Source organism: Gallinula chloropus, assembly GCF_964237585.1.
Source record: "Gallinula chloropus genome assembly, chromosome: 3".
NCBI lineage: Eukaryota > Metazoa > Chordata > Aves > Gruiformes > Rallidae > Gallinula > Gallinula chloropus.
Window position 1 is genome coordinate 80,866,783 of NC_140087.1, and position 24,420 is coordinate 80,891,202.

At 41.9% G+C, this 24,420-nt stretch overlaps 1 protein-coding gene across 1 annotated transcript in view; it reads right to left on the minus strand.

Annotated features, from left to right (window-relative positions):
• Nucleotides 1-24,420, minus strand: part of PLCB1 (phospholipase C beta 1) — a 397,722-nt gene that overhangs the window by 138,609 nt on the left and 234,693 nt on the right. The window contains exons 4-9 of the mRNA XM_084261625.1: nucleotides 22,197-22,337; nucleotides 15,689-15,768; nucleotides 11,614-11,667; nucleotides 11,165-11,240; nucleotides 6,182-6,282; nucleotides 4,571-4,737 (exon numbers count right to left, since the gene is read on the minus strand). Of these exons, the coding sequence (XP_084117751.1) occupies nucleotides 4,571-4,737; nucleotides 6,182-6,282; nucleotides 11,165-11,240; nucleotides 11,614-11,667; nucleotides 15,689-15,768; nucleotides 22,197-22,337 (619 nt within the window). The remainder of the gene's footprint in view (nucleotides 1-4,570; nucleotides 4,738-6,181; nucleotides 6,283-11,164; nucleotides 11,241-11,613; nucleotides 11,668-15,688; nucleotides 15,769-22,196; nucleotides 22,338-24,420) is intronic.

Here is a 24,420-nt window from a genome sequence, read left to right on the forward strand (position 1 = left end):
AGGAAGAACCAGCATATTTTTGCGGAATTGTCATCAAATTTATATGGTAAATTCCACATAATTCTAGAAAGGAAAACTATCATTCCCAGGAGCCTGGACACTGCAAGCAGTGACACCCAAGGCTCAGCATCAATGTTGTATCTCCCATCCATTACGTTAACAAGATCCTGATTGACTGTCTCTTATACAATCCTTCATGGGGGGAACCTTATAATGGCCTTCCAACACCTGAAAGGTGCCTATAAGAAAGCTGAGAAAAAACTGTTCCCAAGGGCATGTAGCACTAGGACGAAGGGTGATGGTTTTAAACTAGAAAAGGGGAGATTTAGGTGGGATATAGGGAAAAAGTTCTTCAATATGAGGGTGGTAGATCACTGGAACAGGTTGCCCAGAGAGGTGGTGTTGGCCCCATCCCTGGACATATTCAAGGTCAGGCTTGATGGGACTCTAAGCAACCTGATCTAGTAGAGATGTCCCTGCTTACTGCAAGGGGGTTGGACTAGATGACCTCTAGAGGTCCTTTCCAACCTTACACATTCTATAGAAATCAAAGTAAATACAGAAATTCCTAAACAACCCCTAGGGAACTGATTTATTAATATACATCCCATTATCAAGCTGGTAACTGGAAAGGGAATATGTTTTAGTAGTTATGCCAGCCACCCAATGAAAATGCTTGAAAAACACTGAACTACAAGATGCTGCCTAGGCAGCCCTAACAGTCCCCAGCATGGTTTTGCTGACAGCAAGAGACTGCTCAGCAGTACCAGGAACTTCCTTCTGCTTCCACCTGATAAGGAAACATGCTACACATAGCCCATTAATCTCCTTCACTATATGACACAAAGCATTAATCACAACAGCTTCCTTCAACCACAATAAAATACTACTCCAGATGCTTAACCTATGTAGATGTCAAGCCCGCGTATCTGCTGAAGTTGCAAAAGCTCAAATGCATCCCAGGAATACAATACCCCAAAATACATTAGTGATGATCAGTAGCACAGGCAGCCTTTTTACTCCAAACACTGCAACGCAGGTCCCTTATCCAGTACGCACACTGGCATGTGATTTTAGCAGGTATGTGAACAGCCATCTCGAAAAAGTTCAACTATTACGTACAGTGTTTGCTTATTGGGTTCAAAACACTGTCATTCAGCTGCAAGAGGCAATAGGGCTGTAACAGGAGGCAAAAGCATGGAGAATTATGAGGTGTCAAAAGTATTTGACTAGTGCCATGCAAGTTGAGAGACTGTACAACTATTCCTTAGAAATTCATTTAATTAACTATGAGAGAAGAATAATTAAGGGAAAAAAAAAGAATATCATTTTTTAGTGTATGAGCACAGATCATGAACCCAATTAGATGTGAAATTAGAAGATATAATAGTCAGACAAGTGAAGGTCTGATACTGTCCAAACAGGGCAGTACGAGTAAGGAGTCAGACTGCTGTAAGAAGGTGGCACAGAGCTTCTACTTTATGCATTTGGATTTAAGCTTTCAAGTAAAAAATTGTAATTCTATTTGAAGTAACTTTTCCATGCATAAAGATCCATTAGCTAAGAAGCAAGTGCATCCCATTCTCCGAAGTTGCCCAGGTAGCTCTCTTCATGGTTCTGGCCAGAACTACACAGAAATTCCATTTCAGCAATGTTGGCAAATAGGCAACCATTCGAACTGAGGTGTGACAGAGAATATGAGGTTCAAGGAAATGGAGCATAAGAGATTTGCATGAATCAATTCTCTCTTCCCACAGCATCCATGAAATCATAGAATGGTTATGGTTGGAAAAGACCTTCAAGATCATTGAGTCCAGCCCTACTAGGTCCAACACTAGACTATGTCACCACGTACTTTATCTACTGTTCTTTTAAACCCCTCCAGGGATGGTGACTCAACCACATCTCTGGGCAGCCTGTTCCAATATCTGACAACCCTTTCAGTAAAGACGTTTTTCCTAATATCCAACCTAAACTTCCCCTCATGCAACTTGAGACCACTTCCCCTTGTACTATGACTAGCTACCAGGGAGAAGAGACTGACCCCCACCTCACTACAACCACCTGTTAGGTCATTGTAGAGAGTGATAAGGTCTCCCCTCAGTCTCCTCTTCCTTAGACAAAACATCCCCAGCTCCCTCAGCTGCTCCTCATATGATTTGCCCTCCAGCCCCTTCACCAGCCTTGTTGCCCTTCTCTGGACACGCTCGAGGACCTTGATGTCCTTCTTGTTTCCTTTGGAAACTAAGTTGGATGAAGGTTTCTGCCAACTTCTACGTATTTAAGGTGCTCTTCTGGCTGCACCAGTGTCATTCCAAACCTCCTACTTCTGTCTCTACCCCTCCACAAACTTCGGCCCCAGTAAACAAGGATACATAGGCAACACCATCACAAGAAATACAGCAGAATATCTGAGTAGTGGCAGTGCGAAGTGAAGGCCAACAATTTATAACTGTGTAACAGAGGACTGCATCTAACTGTGGTGGGAAAATCCAGCAGGTCTACTGAAAATAACATCTCTGGCGGCCTAGGCGAGTACAATTTCAGTGGCAGAGAAAGTGTCGCTCAAGTGTGTTGCTTCGGTCTGCAACCCTGCAATTGAGCCTGTGAAGAGTCCTTTCTAAGAGCAGGAAGCCTGAGTGACAATCCCTTTTACACAGCACCGTATCAAAAGGTTAAATCATTATTCTGAATATGCACTGCTGTATTTTGGTGACATTTTACAGACACGCAGCATTTGTTTGCAATTATTCTCTGAGCGTAGGATCGAGTGCACACCTACACTTTATTTAATACACAGCCAATTGCATTCCTAACTCAGAGCAGATGTACAGAAAATACCGTGTCCCCATGTCATTCCTCATTAGCCAATTCCTGTAAGTTTAAGGCAGGAAGCTCGGTATTTGCATGGGGCCAGAACAGCAAGATGGGACAGCTACCAAAGCTCAGCCACCAGCCAAGGTGCTCCCTGTGATGTCATGTCTCCAGCATGGAGGTGGCCCACAGGCTGTGCCAGCTCCATCCAAATTTGCTGGACCTCAGTGCACAACTTTGGGGTGAAAAAAACCCCAAAAGCCCCAACAAATCGCAAAAGGAATTAACTCTTTGTGACCTGCTTCTCCCTTGTTCAAGTCAGAATTTTCTGAGAGAACTGATTCTGACAGAGCAATAAAAATCATATCCAGGAAAGGAGGCAGCTGTGGAAGAGCAAGTCCCTGCAGCAAGCACATGTACTAATGTAAATTAGGGTAAGGTAGAGGTGTCCCAGAAATCCCACATGAAGGGTGCTAGCAAACACCATTGCAGCACCCTTCTTTCCAAGGTTTGCTTCACGTTTCCTCCTTACAGAGGGTAATTTCTTCTTGACTTTGGTGCCTCGTGAGTACGCCAGCCCACCTCCTTCTAATAAATCTTTTATTTAGCTTACAGGAAGTGTCAATATTTGGGTAATAAGAATGATCTTTTAGGTACCAGAATCTCCTGTTGCTGATGTGAAACAAGGTAAGCACAGAGCAATATTCTAACATTTGCATGGATGAGAGGAGATCACAACATGCTTTCACCTACTCACGCTAGCATTCTCGCTGACGTCAAAAGACAGATTGCATAAGCATGACAAAGCAGGATTTAATGCTCCAACAAAACCTCTGGAAACATTAAATTTAACAGGACTAAGAAAATTCAAAGCCTTTTGAGGAAAATCACAAGCGTTTTGCCTTGACACAATGTTGATTGCAGCATCGAGAGATGCAAGATTCCTTCAGGAAAACATCTAGGTCAGAAAGCTTCCAGGGTGGAAGGTGGGAGAGCCTTTTTGTTCCCTCTGGATCACAAAAATCTCCAGACCAAACCAATTTTTGGTATTGGATGTGTTTTCCAGAATATTCCCATACCCCTCAAATTTTTAAGGTATAAATACATCAAAACCTGGGGTAATCATTAGGGTATGCAGATTAGAACAAAACAGGATACAAATTCAATGCTATTTCAAGACCTGTGGTGGTAGCAAAAATCTGCAGAGGTTTGTGCAGAAGCTGTCTCACTGCTTTTGGCCAAATGCCCAGCTAAGTCCTGACAACACTCGAAAAAGGAACTTTCTGTGACTGTAGCATGAAACACACTCAGCTACTCTCACATCTTACTTTATGTACCACTTCATCAGAAAGCAGAGGATTTGCCTTATTACTATTATTAATTGATAGAATTATCATCTCCTTACTTTCATTGCCACTGATTTTTTTCTTTAAATTTTACACTTCTGATGCCAGTAGACAGTCATTGAGACAGTCAGGTTTTTGCTCAAGTTTGCATACCAGAATAACTGTTTGAAACTGCCAATTACACATACTCAAAAGAAATACTGAAACCAGCCCCATTCCTCATCAATTGATCCTAACTGAAGACAAAAATGCACCATGTGATGTCTCAATTTTGTACAATCCAAAAGTAGAGAAAGCTGGAAATGTAATTTCATGCTGGACCAAAGCTTGCTTTAGCATGTGCTGTAGGATAATCAAGTCACTGTTTCAAATCAGGAACCAAGTACTTTAAGAATATAAAAACCACTGACCTTTCTTTGCTAGATTACTGTTGGGCTCATACTTCTCAATCAGCTGTTGAACTTGTTCTTGTTTTAACGGTGGATAAAGGATTTCGTTTAATCGTGGATCCCGTTGCTTAAAATTTATAAACTCCATCATCTGATCAACAGTAAGGTATGGTTTGCTCTTGGCACCACTAGAGAAAAATTAAAGCAATGGCAAAAGCCATTAAAATTGGTTTCTTTGAAATCTTGTTCAATGTTCTGTAATTTCCCAGGGAAACCAGAAAAAGATCCAAACTATCATACAACAAAAGCACTGTCTCACTGTGTCTCTGGGCTAATTTACTTTGCCAGCATGTAACGACAAACATTCTTCATCAGACATCTAGGGGTAAGATGTTTAAAAGCGTTCAGCATTATTGACATCAATGGGAAGAGTTGGAGCAATGCTAAAAGCTTTTCATTCCTCTGAGTTCCTGTAACAAAGCAATTAAAACAAGGCAAGAGAGAAAATGACATGGGATTCAATCTAGGGCTCCTTACAAACACTGCTGGTATTCCTGGCCCAACTATTGGATTTTACTGGTGAACAGTAGCCCTGACTTCAGTATTCTGGTAGTTGATTAAGTCTGGGTTTTTGGGGAGGGGTGATTGGGTGATTTTGTTGGGTTTTTTAATATAGCTGCTCAAAACACACTAGGCACTCTGCAAAGCAAGTGAAAAGATTCCTATTTAGAGAGTGAGTACAAAGAGCAAAGTTTGGGTACAAATCGTACCCACGTGAAGACCTAGGAAGGCTCCAAGCCAGGTGACGTGCTTAGGGGTTGTCTACAGTGCTTGGCACCAGCCTATTTCTGCTTCACAAGAGAGCAGTGGGAAGTCTACGCTGGGTTCAATGGGAGCAAACTAGGTCATGGCTGAGTTCCTCTGAAAGCCCAACCTTAGAGGGAAATAGGCACAAAGGGAGAACATGAGCACACCCACGTTGCAAGGATACGTCCACGAATCGCCTTGCTGGTCTCAGGACGTATTTTGGAAATACTTTCATATTGCCTCAAGTTCTGACTCCAATGGTCTGGCTTAGCTGAAACTGGGAAGCACAATGACTAGCTGCCAGGGACAGAAGCAACACAAGTTATATAGCTCGTAACTGAATGTGTGAGACTAGTTGTAGCTGGCTGCTAGTTTAATTTCACGGTGTGAATTCATGATGCACAAATCCTGAAGTTATTGCGTTTCCTGCTACTCCTAATTAAGCTTTTAGGGGCAATTATATGTATTTTCACACCTATTGCACGCTGTTTTCGCTTATTGCTCTTCTTCCTTTACTTTCATGAAAGCCTAAACTATCCTAATCCATAGAGGCAAACAAGACCCATCAGTTCTGCACCTCTAAAAACAACCAACCAAATTGTTTTAAAATTCCTGCAATTAAAAATGAAGAGAAAAGACTGGAAGAGAAGGCACCCTCGATCCAAAGTTAAACAACAGCCCTGCTTGACACTGAAATATATCCAGCAATTGCTGCATGCTCCTGTAGTCTAAATAACCTACTTTGCCATCCCCAGCCCAGAAATTCCATGGAAGAGGAAAAAGGGGGGTGTAAAAAAATTAAAATAAATGAGTGTCTTTTCTTACAACTCAGAAAAGATGTGGTCAATCTCAGGCCGAGGGCAGAGGTTGTTTAAGAACACCCTGTATACGTCTGGTGTGAAGTCGTCTTGAGGGATTGAATCATTCTGTAAAACAGGAAAAAAAGACAGTGAAAGAACGACAGAGCACTTTTACAGGCTCTTTGCAAATGGATCACTCACTGCTGCACTCCTTTTCATTTGCTTCCTGCAACCTAGTGAAGCCAGGATTTTGCAGAATAATAAATTCTCCCAAACAACAGAGCAGCTTAAAGAGCACATCTTTAAAGAAAAATATATATAAATGCATTCACCATCCTGGTTTCCATCCATAAGGCAAAGTTTTCTCTTTCTCCGAGCACCTGTGAAGAAAGGACGGGCATCTCTCCACCCAACCACGTCATCTATAGCATCAATAGGTACATCACTCTGAGCTCAGTCCCGGCGGGGCGGCTGACCCAGCGGTGCTGAGCCCACCTGCTTCAGCGAGCAAAATGGCAGCGACACAGAGGACGAGCACATCACTCGTCTTTCCAGAGCTTTCAAAGAACTGGGGAACAAAATGGGTCACTGAGTCATCATTAATAGTCTTCTCCGACTAGCAGCATTCCTTCCTGGAATATACACGTTCAAGATTCTTGCCTAGAACTGCAGTCTCATGCAGCATTGCTTCTCCAGACATCTTTGTCCTAAGCCCTCAGTGTAGCACATTTGGCAATCAGATTTCTTTTACAGATAGTGATGAAAACACTTTCCTTTAGAAGAGACAACAGCTTTTCTTTCTTACAGTTTCTAAAATGGAGAACAATTTACATTTAATCCTGTTTTGAGATTATACTTTCACCATCCTTATTACATCTGCTGTTTTTTCTCTGAAAAAAAATATACAATGATTGTTTTTAATTGGAGGGAATTATTGGACTGGATAAGGAAAACCCTCCTTTGCATGTAGCTCATGGTGTCTCTTCTCCCTTGCACATGCTGCCTTCAAGTTCTGGAGTTTTTGCAGAAGACAAGAGAGGCTGCCTCTTTAGCAGAACTGGGAAGAAATGAGGACCCCAAGGAAGGTGCAAAGCTTTTTTCCAGCACTTAACATTAACAACGTGCCCACTGGTTTCTGCAAAGAGAAAGGCAAACTGCATAGAATCTTGTGTGTTGTGGAGAGGAACAAGAAAAAGGAAAACAAAGAATGTGGAATGCACACACTGACAATCTGATTTTGAGTTTCTTCCACACAAGCTAATTTTATCAAAAGCGATGACAAGTAGTCGCTGGGCACACTGTGGGCTCACATGATGCCTCTTCACAGCTCCAAAATAATGCCCAAATCTAACGAACTGGAGGAGGAAAATTGTAACTTGGACACAAAGCCATTTGCTTTTAAACACCGTTGAACCTCGTCATCTCAGAAGCTGCTGATAGAGGAAATTGTTGCTTTTATTTATTCTGCCTGTTTAGCACCGTTGCCAAGGGAACCGGAAGCATCCATTCAAGCCTTTTGTTAGGCAGAAGGAAACTTTTCCATATTTTTCCTGCTTTAGATTAAAATAAGTAAATCCCATGGGTGTCACTTTATCTCTCCTTTCATCTGTGAAACCCACAGAAGCCTGAGAGGGTTCTGTACTGTGAACATCCTTCAGTGTTTCTGTTCAGCATGGACTTAACCTGTCCCAGCTCACTCTGAGCTGGGCCATGTCCCTGATCCACTTGGGAATCCCATCTCCAGGCTTTAACAGCTGAAGGTCACCAGCCCTCAGACCCTTGTGCCTTCCACTTGCTGGCAGACTGTGAGAGTGGCTGCAGGGTGAACCAGTTCAAAACATAACCCGGCCAAAATAACCCCATGGACTTTGCCATGGGATCAGCTCATTCAGACAGGTAACTCACCAACAGCACAACTGCTAAAGCCAGTGCAAGGTTGGATGGAGAAGTTTGTCACCTGAAGTTGGAGAATGGAAGCAGCTCCTTTCAGGGACAACTGCCAGCATTGCAAAGCTACAGGTGAAACTGTGCCTGCTACATTTGGATAAACAGGAGCTGAGGTACTTTTGGTTGAGAGAACTGCTGACACCTCTGTTTTGCTGAAGGCCAGAATTCATAAAGCTTGTGAATTTTCTTGTTACATTGGCACCCCACTTTCCCCTGGTCCCTGTACCAATAATCCCTGTTCAGCAGGCTGCTGCTGCTCCTCCTGAGGGCATTTTAGATCATGATGCTGTGATTACCACAGAATTACTGTCTCCTGTTGACCTAACACGTTTTTTTTCCTTTACAGGGAATTTGAAGGTATTTGACACTGAACAAAACGCAGGTCTTTTCCAATAACCCCACATCCAGGCTTTTATTTGCTACTCAGTTCCAAATAAGAAAATACACCTCCATTTCCCAACACATATCTCCAAATGCCTGCCTACAGAGAGTAGAACAAACACAAACCTTCAGGCCAAAAGTACAGAACCTTTTAGTAATTACTTCCTACCAGTACCATCATCAGTGTCCTGCAGAACATGGAGATCTACAGAAAGCACCAGTCCCAGCATTTGCCACCCCAGGCACCTCAGAGAGCTATATTTGGATCCCAAAAGCCTGTCTGCTGAAAGGGATTAAAATACGGTGCCCCTTTCCTCAGCCTGGTCTGAGCCATCCACATTTCAGTGGAACCACCCACACACCTTATGTGCTCATCTCTTTTTTGAGACCAAGGAACAAACCACAAGCTTTCTGTAGCACATGAGAGCATATCTCTTTTCCAGCTTTGCTGAATACTGGATGACTAGAATGACACTAAATACGTTTAATGTTGTTCTGCATTCAAGACTCTCTGCTAACTCCAAGCACTCTCCAGTAACCTGCCTGCTTTTATAGCATCTGTATCCAGTCCATTGCATACACAGCAGCATAGCAGCTAATTCAGATTATTTGCACAGGCAGGACTCAATAGCTGGTTGTTTTATTTTAAGTTAACAGTGAAGTTTCACTGGGTCTACATTGTAAACTGGAAGGCAGAAACCAGTTTTCAGCCAAACACACTACTGAAATAAAGCTCTTCAAATTCTATTTAAGGCACCTTTGACTAAAACCAAACCAACCAAACAAAAATACCCAACAACACAAAGCTCTACCACCCTACCCCAGAAGTAGCCAAGATTTTAAAAAAAACAATAGTTGAAGGGGAATCAGATGCCAAACTCCAGAACTCACTGGAAATTTTAAAACTTCATTTAAACATTTATATAAACGTTCCTCTTTCAGATCTGCCAGATGATGAATACTGCTGAAAATCACATGTCACAGGGTTTGGTGGTGCAAGACTCTACACGTGCCAGGTCTGACTGAGAAATACATAAGTAAATCTGTGCTTTGAGAATGTGCTTGACAAAGTCTGGGGGTCATCCCACTGTGGTCATGCTCAACTGCTCAAACAAATCAGGCTGGATTGCTCTGCACTGCAGAGAATCCATCCCTTACTAGGGTCCCCAGGTGCAAAATAAAGAGTTTATTTTTGGCACTTCTGGGGAGCCTCTCTGGTGCTGTTGTTCTACAGCAGGATGAAAGCAATTATCCAGGCAATGAGAGCTCTTCCTCCTCTCACACTACATATTCTGCCTACGTGCTGTCCCATAGGGTCTCCTGGCAAGCACACACACAGGGAACTCGCTAGGGAGAGCAGATGCTGAAGTCTGTACTGTCACAAGTCCCTACAGTGATACTATCCCCCAGCAGCACAGCTCAGGCTGTCCTAAGCTCAGGTCACTGCATAAGAGATATGAAGGACAGTCCCCACCTTGAAGCTATGAATCCAGAAGAGAGGAATAAATGCTGCCTTGGCATCCTCTCACCATGACTGTGCATTTCATTGTTTTATGGTCATTCACAGGTTCTGAGAGGTGAAGCAAATCATCATGTGAAACTCTGGCTAACAAGCCCTGTGTCTTCCTCAGCACTATGAAACTTGGAGAGAAGACCCTCGGAGGGATCTTCATAAGGCACAAATGGAAGCCTAAGCTGCTAATGTCCATGAGAGACCGTGATGAATTCTCCAAGTAATCTGGTGTGGTTTTAAGTGAGGAAGATTCCCGGATATTCATGTTTTGCACACTGCTGGGAGTCCAGTGCTCTTCAAGGCTTTATGGGAACACTGTTTCTCAAGTGCAACAGGGCTGAAAAGCTGGAAGTTGAAGCATTTTACTTGTTCAAATCAACAGGAACACAAAGGAAAACAGCTGATACTTTTCTACTCCATTACCTCTATGAGATCCAGTTTCAGGCTTCCTAAGAACTTAGCTTCTAAAAGATTTTTTCCAGGATGATCAATGAAGTTTTTCTTTGTTGCATGAAGCGTATTCCTTTTGCCCCAACCAAAGAAAGCCTCTACTTTACAATATGAATAATTTTCAAGATGGTATCCCAGCAACAAGTATCCAGCAATGTGTACACAAAATTGACCACACTGAAATAAATAGCAGAAAAAGGTTGTAGCTTCTCTCAAAGCCTCCAGCGATGTTCAGGTTTCTTTCAGAGGTAAGTAGTAAGGAGAAGTAAGTGAGCACCTTTGAGATAAGGGGTTTTTTTCTTTTTTTTCTTCTTCTTTATTCATGAGAAGCCAACAGATAAAATGACTAGCTACACCTTGACCTAAGACCCATCTGAAATCATGCCTGGAAAATTGTGCAAGTCAATGATTCTTAAAACATTCTCACATATTTCTCCAGGACAGGTCAACCCCCTGCCCAGCTTTTTCATCCATCTGCACTTCTTCCAAGTACTCCTAGTCCTTACACAATTTCAAATCAAAGGTACTCAGATCTGCAGATGGGTATCCGGAACTTCTGTGTGGGAAAGACAGACCTGCTGCTGAGGACCTATCCAGAAGCAAAGCCAGCACAGCATGATCAGCCTTGAACAAATTGTCCTCAACTCAACAAGAGAATAAACAACACCAAATACAAGCAACACTTTGTAAGGGCCAGGAATAAATTCAGATGCTTACCCTGGAAGATGGAAGATTACAAGCTTCTAACGCAGTCTCTACTCTTTTTCTGTCAGCAGAAAACAAGCGGTATATACTGCAAAACAAAGACAAACCAGGGAGAACTGGCTTACTGACATGCCTTGATGGTCCATGTGATGTAAAGACTAAGTACTACTTCCCAGACTATTGCATCTTTACCTATGTATTTTCATCTGGCTGGCTGCTTGGTAACAGGAGTGAGTTTAACGGTGCCCACAAGGAGTTTAACAAGGAGTTTAACTCTACCCTACATAAGGCTCTGTTACAGAGGATGGTTATTTGAAAAAGCCATCCCTGCTCTCCTCATATTGCCCCAGCAGTAGGCAGTTTGAAGGTGTTTATCTCCACGACATGTCTCCGACATCTTAAATGTACATTCACACTAAGAAGCCGGGGAAGCTGTGGTAAGGAAGGGGAACAGAACTTACTTCTTCAGAGGGATGCGCCCTTCTGGAGTCACCTGCAGCTTCAGTTTTGTGTAACTGTGGAGAGAAAAGCATCCTGGTTTATTATTTTTCTTTAATATGTCAAATTTTCAGGTACCTCTCCACCAACTTCAGAGCTCAATGCCATTGTTCTGATGACATGGCAAGCTCCACTCATCTCTTTTTTCCCAGTATGAAAACCTGTGGAGACACCATTAATCAGTAAATATCATTACCATCAACAGTAATGCATCTGTAGCATCAAATTCTGTTTTGCAACAGGACATTGATAATGCCATTAATGTAGATATTTATCATCCCCCTGAGCTCCTTCTCACCCAGGCTGTCAGCAGACTCAATTGTGGCACACAGGCCATACAGCTTCAATGCCATGGTGGCTGTCCTCCTCCTCTTCCTGGGGCTGAAACCATCCCAAGATGTTGCACGCCAACATCCCTGGATATTACACACCTGCCTCCCTCAGCCCTCCCACCACACATCTGTGAAGGTTTCTCCATTTAACCCTAAACATTGTCACTCCTCATCTGAAAGGACGTCAAATCGCTGACAACTGAAATGCTTCCACAGCAGCAAGAGTGTCCATGTATTCAGCAGCCTTGAGGAAGCCCAAGGCACTTCCAGTGTAAAGCAATATAAAAACCACACCAAAACCATCTACAGGCAGGCAATTACCCAGCTTTTGAACCAAGTATTTAGAGCATCTCAGTATCTCAGGGCCTGTGACTTCTCTCACACGCTCATGAAGGCAGCAGGATGAGGACATATCTTTCTTTGTCCAAATCTTTCAACACACTAACTCAAAGCAAACTGAAACAGGAGTCATCGAGTAGCTTTAATCAGAAGCAGTTGGGACTACAGCTACTATCTGAGTATGTGAGAACTACTGGTTACCAGCATAATGTCTACCAGAAGCAGCCAGCAAAGAGCACAACTTTTTGAATGCTTCTCCTCTTTCACTTGAATACAATCAAAAGTATAAATGAGTTTTGCAGTATAGGATCTGGTGAAAAACGTGGCAACGCTTAAAGAAATTCCTCTGAAATATTTTTGTAAAAAAACCCCCAGCTTTTTCCCTTTGCCCAATGGCCTACCAAAGGAAAAAGAAACTGCATGGTTCTAATAAACCTATTTTTCTCCCCAACAGAAAACGCCATTAGCAACCGCTTCAAAAACAACGTACGTGCTAACAGCCCTAGCTAGGATAGGAACATTCTCACAAATACTTGTCTCTTCATACTCATCTTCTGGAAAGTCTCTTTTACTACTGTGTCACCAAACAAAAGCATTATCCTCTCTGCCCAATCTCCCAGCACCGAGCTAGATTAAAAAGAAAGAAAAATAAATCACAGCAGTTAGTAAAAAAAAGGTTTCTTTTCCTCTGCCTTCTATTTTTTGAAACTTTTGAGTGTATTTTGGTCACATTTAATGTTTCCCTCTAAAGCCAAAAAAGTTAGAAATAAAAGAAAATGGGGAAAAAAAATAAAAATAGCATTCTGAGCTTCAGTTAGGGCAAACTAAAAATGTGTTTCTGAAGAACACTCAACTCCCATCAGTACTTGCCACCTTTTTTCCTTCCCAAATGCTTTGTTACTCATGAGACACTATTTTTTCCCCCTGCAGCCATTATCCTTCCATCCATTCAAGAAGAACAAGCGTGTTGTTCCTGTTAAAAAGCTTGCTAGGAGATAGTGCCCATCAGTAGCAGCTGAACAGACTCATTTCAGTAGCACAGTGATAACCCTAAGAACAGCAAACCCTGGATGTAACGCTGACCCCAGGCTTCCAGAGTAGAGTCAGCCTTTGCTAATTACTGCACTGGTCAGCATTTCAGTGCTAAGGTGCTTCACGGAATCCCAGAATGTTAGGAGTTGGAAGGGGCCTTGAAGGATCATCTAGTCCAACACTCACTGCAGAGCAGGATCACCAAGGCTAAATCACACAGGAACACATCCAGGCGGGTTTGAATGTCTCCAGAGGAGACTCCACACCCTCTCTGGGCAGCCTGTCCCAGGGCTCCATCACTCTCACTGTGAAAAAGTTACTTCTTAGAGTCACATGGAACTTCCTTTGCTCCAGCTTGAACCCAGGGTCCCTTGTCCTATCACTGGCCATCACTGAGGAGAGCCTGGCTCCATCCTCCTCCTCACCATCCATTTTTGCACCATGACATTAAAGCACACTGCGTGGTTACAAAAGAAGGGTGAGCCCTTTATAAGCAAGATTGCAGTTTTTATTAACAATCCCTCCTCCCAAGCTAACCCCAGTTTTCTCATCTGACCAAATCACAGGAGAGCTGCTCAAGCTGTTTGTTATTGCACTTCCAACACTGCAAGGGATGGAATGCAATGCCACAAAGGAAAAAAAAAAACCTTTCTGATCCTGCTCTAACACAATTTGCTTTTCTATTTCAACAAAAGGGCTCTGATAGGGCCACAACCAACCCTCTGCTTAGTGCAGTAATTATAATGGGGAAATATTTTTAATCTCCAAATAAAAGATTTCTTAAGTGACTCTGATTTGGCATCTGTGCAGAGGACCCTGGAAACCCAACAGTTCCTAAGTGATTTATTAATTAGTGGAAAAAGAAAAGACACAGTAATGCCGTGCTTGCCTGCTACTGAATCTACACGACGTGTCCAGTTATTTAATATCTAATTAATGTTGCTTGAACAACCACAGAAAATGCCTCCAAATCAGACTGCTCTACTATACTGTGTGATAAGATGTTCCTTCTGGGAATCCCAGATGAAAATTTAGGACTAATTTTCACCATTACAGATGTGTCAGCAAAATCCGCTGGCCACCCAGGGATTTGGGTGGTAAGGAGCATGGAAACAAGAACATGAAATCCCTTCTGGAACTCATCCACAACCTATGAAGCAGAAGGAAGTCATCTCTGCTCTCACACCCAGGGCTGCTCAGGTTAGCACGATGCTTTCTCTACTGTTAACAGACAGAGCCAACAGGGAATAGACCTTTCCCCCCATTCAGGATTTTGTTTGCCTAATGTACCATTGCTGTCCCAGTACAGCATCATAGGACACAAAGCTGGGATTCCTGCCATGTCCAACCTTCAAAGTGTCTGTTCAGCTGCACCACAACGATCACAATGCGAAGGAAACACACATGGACACACCCTCCTCAGAACGAGCACTTATGGATATGTACATAGGATTAAAGTTAAGTTGGGAACCTTCTGACTAAATATGGCTTCTTGGATGGAGGTGAGTTTTAGGAACCAAAGCCTGGTGTTGGTATTTAGCTAGACTGAGCCTCTGTCAGTCAGCAGAAATTAAAAGGTGCTTGGGGAGACACAAAGCCGAATTTAACCAGCCAACTCATAGGCTGGGCAGGGCATGTCTTCCCTTTTGGCACCCCAAAGAGGCCAGCAAGTACCCTGCTTTATAACCATCACTATCTTGTAGGCTTTGCCGTGTTCCTCTTAATGCTAACACTTCTGCAAATCTCTCTCTGCACATGCACTTATCATCCAGTTGAGACTCTCTAGTCTCAGGTTTAGTACTCTTTCCTTCTAGAGGTGTTTGTTTACACCCCAAATGTTCTCCTGAACAGCTTTTCTACTTCACTGAAAGCAACTCAGGATCTGTACACAGCAATCAAAACGAATGAATTCGTAGCTTCCCCCGAACCATGTGAAAACCACCAAGATTAGACTGATGGAAATGGATTTCTGGCATTACTCATTTTTTTGACCAACAACAGGAAAAAAAAAAAAGAAAATAAACCAGAAGCAAGTCAGTCCATAATATTCTTTCATTTTAAATGGAAGCTACTATTTTGGTGTACAAGTGGAAGATGACATTTAATTCTGGGTTTTTTGCTATGACTTACTAGCTTGCAAGACCAAGATTTTGGTTTAAATGACGTTTATCTAACAGCCTTTTAAAAGCCATGAGAAAGGACAGCCTGTGTTTACAAAAGTGACAACTCATCAAAGCAGAAACAATAGATGACAATGTGACTTACAAGAAAAGAGGAAAATGACGCAGAGAAGAAAGAGCAACACCCCACAGCATTAAACACGATGGCCACTTACGCTTTTTCCAGAAACGCATCCCTTGACATGTTCTGTGCCAATAAATTTGTTGCCAAGCTGAACACTTCGTCTGACCATTCCTATAGAGAGATGAAATGAGGCTTTGTTTAGATGTTTACTTACTCAGTGCAAAATGTATTTGAAAAGTAGTAAAAAAGGGCTTAAAATAGAGCTGAACTTGATTTTACCAATTATCGTTTCCCTGTCTGCGAGACCCAGATTTCTCATGTTGCAATATATTAAGCCCATTATAAGTATTTTTTTAAGGCTATCTTATTCCACTGGATTGAAAATGAATCATGTGGCTAAATGTCTGATGCAAAATATAGTCCAGTTCCTGGAAGATGTGCAGCAAGTAGCACAGTAAAATACATTGTCACACATCCTGGACACTGTTGTGGTGGACATATTAAGGATTATAAAGGGAAGCTCTGTATCACCGTTCTCATAAATGAAGGTAAAACGGGTTTAGAGCCCTGTGAAAACAGACAGAGCCCAGCATAGTAAGTCTCTTGCTACAGCGTCTCCTCTTGTAAGAAGTCATTAGGAGAGGCTCTGCATCACCCCCTCCACAGATCACAAAGTAATTTGGGCATCAAATACTATACCTTATTTTTCACAGCAGACACTGAATTAAGGATGGTAAGCACAGACTCTAAACTCTTACCAGCTAATGTATCGAGGAAACAAATAGGAATAAATTTATTCTGCTATACCAGTAAGAAGATGCAACTAAAAGCAGAGAGCTCCTCTTGCCCCTACCATACATCCTTACACCGTGGTCCTATCCTGCAGTAAATGATTTTTCCCTCTTGCTCCCCTGACCTAGGGAAGAAATGTCCTGCAGCTACTCACAGGACACCTCCCTTCACCTGCAGACACTGCTCTGCTTATGGCTCTCGGTCACTTTTCATCTCTGTGTTTTCCTGACTGATTTTTCTCACTTCTACGCACATTACTGAAGTCCTCTCATTAGGTCTCTGCTCTTTCCCAGGTTCCCAGCAAGGCTGACCCACAACCATAATCAGGTTTAGGCTGTCACTGCTCAGCCCATCATCCTCCTCCCTTTAGGTCTTAAAAATTTCAGCACATTTTTCCTTGCTAGCTTGGTGCTTATTTGCAATCTTTATTTGATGAAATTTTCTGAGTTTTCTTTGAAATTAAAACTGAGTTTTCCTTCCTATCAGTCCAGATCCAAAATTCCCATCACCTCACACCCTCTGGGATGTATGCTTTTTGGGAGGTATTCCCTTTTCTTTGGTTCTTCTTTTTCTTGAGGAATAATACAAATAAAGAAGGTGATAACCATGAAAAGTATTGTTGACTTGCAATGAAACAAATGTTGCTAGGTCACTTGGGAGCTTACAAGCTTGTTCTACCTATAAAACCTCAAGATTCCATGTGAGTAGGTGAGCAATTTGGGACGTTCAGAAGTTGCGTTTTTTTCTGGTTTTCTTTTACTGTGCTAAGATTTGCTCCCAAAATTCTTCAGCTTCAACTCCTGAAACAGGTTTCACAGAATTCCTCCCAAGGAGGACGAGCTAAGGCTCCATACGTGCCTACAGTTATAAGGGCCTTTGCTATCCTTCAGCTGCTAGCCCCTGAAGCCCACGCCGTTCCCACCCTCACCCTGAAGCAGCTAAGGCAACACATCTCCCCATGACTGGTGTTTCTGGCAAGGAAACCTTCCTCCCTCAGACACAAGCTTCTTGTTCTGGAGGTAAACACTGTTGCCAAGATAGTCCTCCCCTCCACCTCTTGTGACCACATCCTTTTTCTTTTTTTTCCTTTTACTTGTTTTTCCTTCTCAGGGCTAATTTGAAATAAACAGGGGTGTGAGAAAGAACAAGAGGAGGAGCTGGGTTTGCTAGCAACACCACCACTTCACTGTGACTCTTGGAACAGAAAGCATATTAAGTACAGCATCTTTTTTTTTTAATACTTCTTGGCATCTCATTTTTCCAGTCTCAAAATAGGCTCATCTTGTAAACATTGCTTTGTTTAGGCACTAATAATAGCAGTTAAACTTCTCCTTGGGACACGGCTGCATATTAATGACAACATGAAAAATTCTTTAGAAATTGAAAATACACTGGCTTTTAACACAACTTGATAGACCTTGTTTTGATCTCCTCAATTCTGTTGGGCTTAATCCCCATGTAATTTGTAGAAAACAGAAGTAGGGCACTTCAGGAGCATCCCACACCCCAGCTCTTCCTTCTCCTTGTCCGAGCACTTGTTGACAGGAATGTAAGAGGAACTGACAGTTATTATGTGCCTGTCACAAGCTTTATTTATATAAAAAGCCTTGCCATGTTCCATTGCTAGCTTTTCCTGGCTCTCCAAGCGATCACAGCACTCTTGCCAAATATTCTAAGGGCTACCTGCGGGCTGAGCTGTTTCTAACGATGCAGGTGCCAAGTCAACAAGTCGTAAGCAATACTTGCTCATTGCCTCTCCCATTTTAGGGTCTTCTTTCCAGCTACCAGCACACCACAGCCAAAAAAACCAAGATCAGGAAATATGCCAAGGATCACGTCATCATCTTATTCGCTGGTCTGAACCCTCAGCAGGAGGGGAAACAACAGCCCTGGGCAGAGACCTGAAGAAATAAAGGAGATGCTTTGCACTGACTTTGATGGGCTCGCATCAAGCTGTGAGCCAAGATGCATCTCACTGCTTTAGCTAACAAATGGCTCTGTTTCCTTGGTTTTGCCCCATGGCACAGAGTAAAGCCTGTACCCTAACTCCATGCATAATGCGCTCCACAGCTGTCTTTACCAGCAGCAGTGATTCCAGAAGGCAGCGCTCGGCGAGAGCGCTCCATGGGGTTGAAGGAAGCTGTTACGTGTAGGAAGAAAACAGCCAACTGCAGAAAGGTTATAACAGCCCCTGAATCACCGTGGTAGCTGCAGACTCCTGTACAGATGCAATACGAAAGGCAAATATAAATCTGGGTATTTTGAAACAGGGCTGTGCTAAGGCCAGCAAAGTGTTTGCAGACTGGGAGCCTCTGATCTCGCTTGGTAGCAGAAGAATCCATCCTTCCCATGTTCAACTCCAAGAGAGTCACATCCATCTTGATAAGAGCTCTCTGAACTCCATCTCCTCTTGCCTAGTCCTGTTACACTAATTCACATCTATATCATTCCTAACAAATTATTCAGCTGTTTGGGGCTTTGGCAGGTAGCGTGTAAGCAGCAGTTCACTTGGAAATCTGTTGCTCAGAGAAGTAATTTCTCTCTTCTAGTATATGTATCAGGATATGTACCACAAGACATTTATCTCAACAGAGGAGACTTTTTCTTAAGACAGCACCCAATCTTGAAAACACTTCCTTCAAATCAGAACTGACTATGTGTGAAAGCAATGTTTTTCACACATTTGTTTTTGGTGGGAAGGTAACAAAGCAAGCTGCTGAAATTCTATGCTGTCAGCATCCTTATGAATTTTATTTTTTAAAAAAATAGATCAAATGGACACAAATTTACATGGTTTGTTTTACCATTTTACTGCACTGATCAACCACTTAAACATGCCTGAGAACCTGGAAAAACAGAGACGTATGCTGGAAGGCACAGCATAGCACAACTTGTGAATCATCTTTGACTATATCACTTTACTCATGGAGGAATGAATCAGCTCTTAGTGATGGATGCCATCCAAAGCTCATCGAACTGAGGCAAGAGAATTCCTTGGGCACTGGATAAGGGTCTGTATGGCCAGAACAGACTAGTGTGGTGAGACCAGAGTTGGCATGAGATGAACAAAAGAGAGCGAGAGGAAAGAGATGGGAAAGATGGATTGAAGGATTTGGGAAGAGAATGAACCGTGGCATCTCCTCTACAGTATCTCATGGTTGTACTGCTTCATATTGGGAATGGAAAAAGCAAATCTGCTGAGAATAAGGTTTGAGAATAAACTACCTCCTTGATCCTGGCTCTGCAGTGGATGTTTGCGGATGCTCACAGGTCCTATCCCAAGACAAACACACCCCTCTGAAAATAAGCAAGTGCTGCATCAGCGCTACTCCTCTTCATCAAGAGGCATGTAGTAATCTGCCTTTTGGACCATTACCCAAGGAATTTCAAGCTGCATTCTTTGGACAAACCAGCTGTTTGGTGCCTTTCAACTCATCACTAATGGGGTCCAAACGTTAGTTACCTTCTCCTGCAGGAAACAGTACATCATGACTACATCATCATTTCTAGGTCTGTATTAGTTTGTTTAAAGCAAGCTGAATAGCCCATGGCGCTTATTTTCATAGTTTTCCTACAACTTGGCCCCTGGATGTGACGAACAGAGTCTCTAGCAGAATCCTTCTGCAGAGGAAGAAACCACATAACTGAATTGTTTTAACTGCCAAAGACCTTTACAGTTTACTTTGCCTTTCTGATCCAAGGGAGGACTGATCAATACACGTCTCGCAACTTGAAAAATAAGGTATCACAAATGAAGGATTAACCTCAAAAAAGCCCAAAACAAGTCATGTATTGAAAATGGAAAAGTGGGAGAGGTTTTCATTGGCACTTGCTTTCCCTGGAATATCAGTGAGAGGAAGGGTCAAAATTTGCATGTGTGACATCGATTGAAAGCTTCTTGCATTTGCATGCCTTCTCAGAGCTCCCTGAAGAGATTCGCACCTCCTGTGCTTATCTGTAATGATTTCCCTGAGTCACTACATGGGTCCGGGACATAAGGACCAGAGTCATATAAAGTTGGAAGATATGTTAAAAAAGGAAGACTTTTTAGAGGCATTCAACAGCGATCAAACTGTTCTCAATGAAACAATCATTATATTCAGTGTGGTCCCAAAGCAAGCACAGCTAACATGCAATGCTCTGGAAATTGCATCCCCAGGCAATTATCCCAAGGGATAAAATAGGAGTTTATTTGGCCTACTGCATTTACAAATAACAAGGGAGGCTTAGATTCTTAGTTGCTCAGATCGTAGGAGTTACTCGGGATTTAGTGCAGCCAAGGTTCTCTGACACACAGTTTTCATCTACTTTATTTTAAGGTTCCATTACCAAACAGAAAAGGGTTCTAAAAAATCCACTCCTGCACTATTTTAGCAAATAGATGATGGGTCACTGCTTGCTGGTTAGACAGGAAAGTGATAGATAAGGACATATGCTTCCGACCTAGTTGATTTTCCACCCTTCCTTGGTAAGGGCTAACAATTTTTGCTGCTAAAGCTTTAGCATACCTTTTGATTTCCCATCCTATGCTTAACAGTTGTTTTTTTTCCTGAAGATTTGTTTCAATTCCATTCATTTTTGCAGTGCTGGGATTTCTTTGCCACCCCTGTAGACTATAGCTATGTATTTGCAAGTTTGCAGACAGCACTTTCCACTCAGCAGTCTGTGGCTCACCACAAACTCATTTTGTTTCTAATCTTTCATATCAAAGAAAGAATGGAAATCATGTTTATGCCAAGTTGACCAATCAGCTAATTAAGATTAGCAGAAACTGAGATCTGTCACCTAAAGAGATACCCCTCTAGCTTAAGACATTCATCCTATGTCCTTTTTTCACCTGGTCAGAACCATCCTTGCTGCTTGTGAGGTGACAAAAAAACCTTTACTACCTTTAATTTCTATACATTTATAAATAACTGTAATATCTTTTCAGTGCAGTCTAGTGGACTTGAGGATGCAAGTCATGTTGCGTGTGTGGTTATCTGGAAGCTGTCATCAGTCTGTCTACATGAATGGAAGTAGAAAGAGGAGTAGTTTCTGAATGTCAATTTGGGAGAGAGAAATCAAAGAGCTCCACTTCACTTGAACACAACTGAGTCATACAGAAGGTGGAAGAAGGAAAAAACACCCAAACATGCACTAAATTCAGTCAAGACTGTCAGACAACTGTTCTATGTGGCGTGTTGGACAGAAACCAAGGGACTGTGTACCTGCAGAGAAACAACACTAAGGTGGTGATGGAAACTTTGCAACTCTTACTAAGGGCTACCAGCAGACAAAATGCAGTGCTTCAAGTTAACCTCTGAGCAGAAACAGTCATATAAATCAGGTGTCCAATTGCTGACATACCTAAGCATACAAGGTAGCAATAGATTCCCACTACTCTGATATAGGCCAACCTTAAAGAGCCAACTATGTACAAACCTTGATGACCCGTAATTCTAATAACACTTCGAACAAGCATAAAAGGGTGATAACTACTGATGGTTGGTATGTTTTTGGAGAGTCACAGCATCCCACTTATAGCTGAATGAAAATTTGTGTGTACAATTATTTTCACCGTGCTTATTCGGGCTTTACCAGCAACATTCTGAAGGTAAACACATATATTGGGGGCATAAACTTTGCTTTATAAACTCCCTGGAAGACAATAATCAGACAGCTTTTCTTGGGCACTGTGTGGCCCAACACTATTATAACATTGAGGTTCATTTTACTGCAATCTCTACTTTTATCTCATTTATTGGTATCTCAAAACAATACTCAACGAAGGGTAATTTTATATGACATGGATGAACGTGTATTACCTTTGCTATGTCCTCTTGGAACGCCACCAAGTTCAAGTACGATATATTGACCAGGTCTGGACCGTAGACAACTGTTATCATTCGATTTTCCAGTCGACCTCCTATGTTCCCAGCATCCAACAGTTCACGCAGTTTTGGATCCTGTAAGCAAACAAGTTAAAAAATGGTTAAAAATACTTAAAGAAAAATAGATTAATATTTTTGCAATGCTTCAGTTTTGTAAACTTGGGTTCTTTCGGTATAATGACACTACATTCTGATTTGGTTAATTATTCATTAAAATATTTAAAGTTATTAACCCAGAACAAACAGAAAATAACTCCCGAGAATCCTTCAGAGCCTTTGAGTGCTGTATCACTATGATACAGACTCAGCTGCTTGGTTGATGACTGCACCTTCCCACTGTCAGTTATTTTTCTTCAGAAGTTAAGTATAGGTAAACTGTTTCCCTTGCCAACATAACCTGTCCAAAGGCTCCTGGCCTCAGCATAGAGATTCTCTATGATTTCAATGGATTTTAGATAAAGCTCAAAATGAGAACTTGTTCTGCCTAAGGAATTGAGAAGACTGGAATTACTGTCTTAAACACTATGAAATGAATAATGGTTAATGATTACACCTTCCTCTTTCTCCTTCATGTCCAAAAAGCCATGTATTACTAAAAGAGTGAGACACAATTTAGGTTTAGTTTTTAGTTTTTTCAGGTTTATATCCAGTAAAGAAATGATTTCATAATATTTCTGTGAGGGAAAGACATATTCAATTATTTTTATCAGTTAATAATAGCCTGAAACTTAGCTTCATTGGTAGCTTGAGCATGTGAGAAGAAAAATCCACGTTATTTCGTAACTCTACTAATTTCTATTAGGCTCCAGCATTGCCATGAAACCCACTTGGTGTTTTTTAAACCAAGAAAAACTGCTTGGTCCTTGGCTTTAAGTTTAAAAAGGGATAGATAGATAGATAGATAGATAGATAGATAGATAGATAGATAGATAGATAGATAGATAGATGGATGAAAAGAAGCCCTTCGTGACTAAATTCAATTCTTTGAATAGGGCCAGTATAATTGGAAAGCTCAGGTTTCCTAAAAGGCCGGGGGTTTTTTCAGCCTGCCACAAATACTAAAAAATGGCCAGCAAATACTGTCAGTGTGGGATGAGAGATTCTGCATGGAGATCAAATGATTTCAAACCTGACACAAATACACCGTGCACTTTACATTTCACTATCACATAAACCTCTTCCCCCACACACTCCATGTGTTTAGTATTTTTATGGTGGTATTTAATAACTTTTGAATAAGCATCTAAATCTCTGCCGACCGATACAAATTAAATTTAGTGTAACAGGATGATAAGAAGATGAAAAGCACCGTTTTCCATGGATCTCAGATGAAATCCTGTATCAACAAGACCTCAGGCTAAAGGGTATCTCCTGAATGGTACCACATCTGCTTGTAGGCCAGGGAGTTACGCATGTATTCACCAAATACTTCACATGGTTTAGGAGAGCATTTTGAAGCATGATGTTTAAACTGGAAAGACATTACCATGCTGTCTATCATAAAATGCTGAGCCTCATTAAATACTGGGTTTGATGGCAAGTGTGCCAGGAAAACAGACAGAATAATCCTATTTGAAGGCTCTGCAGAGAAAGAATATGATCTTGCGCCGACACAAAGAAGATTTCTTGAGTAAACAAGTTAATGACAGGCTTTCACATAACAGAAAAACAGAAGAGGGATATAAAAATAGTAGTTGCGTTCCAGAGATGGGGATTTGAAGGAGAAAGACACAGAAATTGCGTTAATTTCCATCTAGGAGAAAAGCTAGAGAAACGCCCTAAAGATGCTAGTTAGCTGTAGGTTACTTTCCCTTTTATTTATAGGCTGAATGTTACAAAGTGCTGTTCAATTTCTCCAGGAGATGAGAACTCCCTCGCTTTTTATTGTCTACCATTTCAAACCCAAAATCAGACTGATAAATGCTTCTGCTAAAGGGGCTGTCTGGGAAGAGCATCGTTGTTTCTGAACTCAAACCAAACAGGACCGTCCATCTAGTTTTATTCTCTTTCACGTATTTATCGTTCCTTGTGTCCTTGCTCTGGCTGATCCTCTTGCTCACAGTTGCACTCTGGGTGATGAAATGCAATTGTATCAACAAAAGAAGAAAAGAGATAACCTTCTTCCTTCATATTTCTAGTCAGCTATAGGATGTCTCTG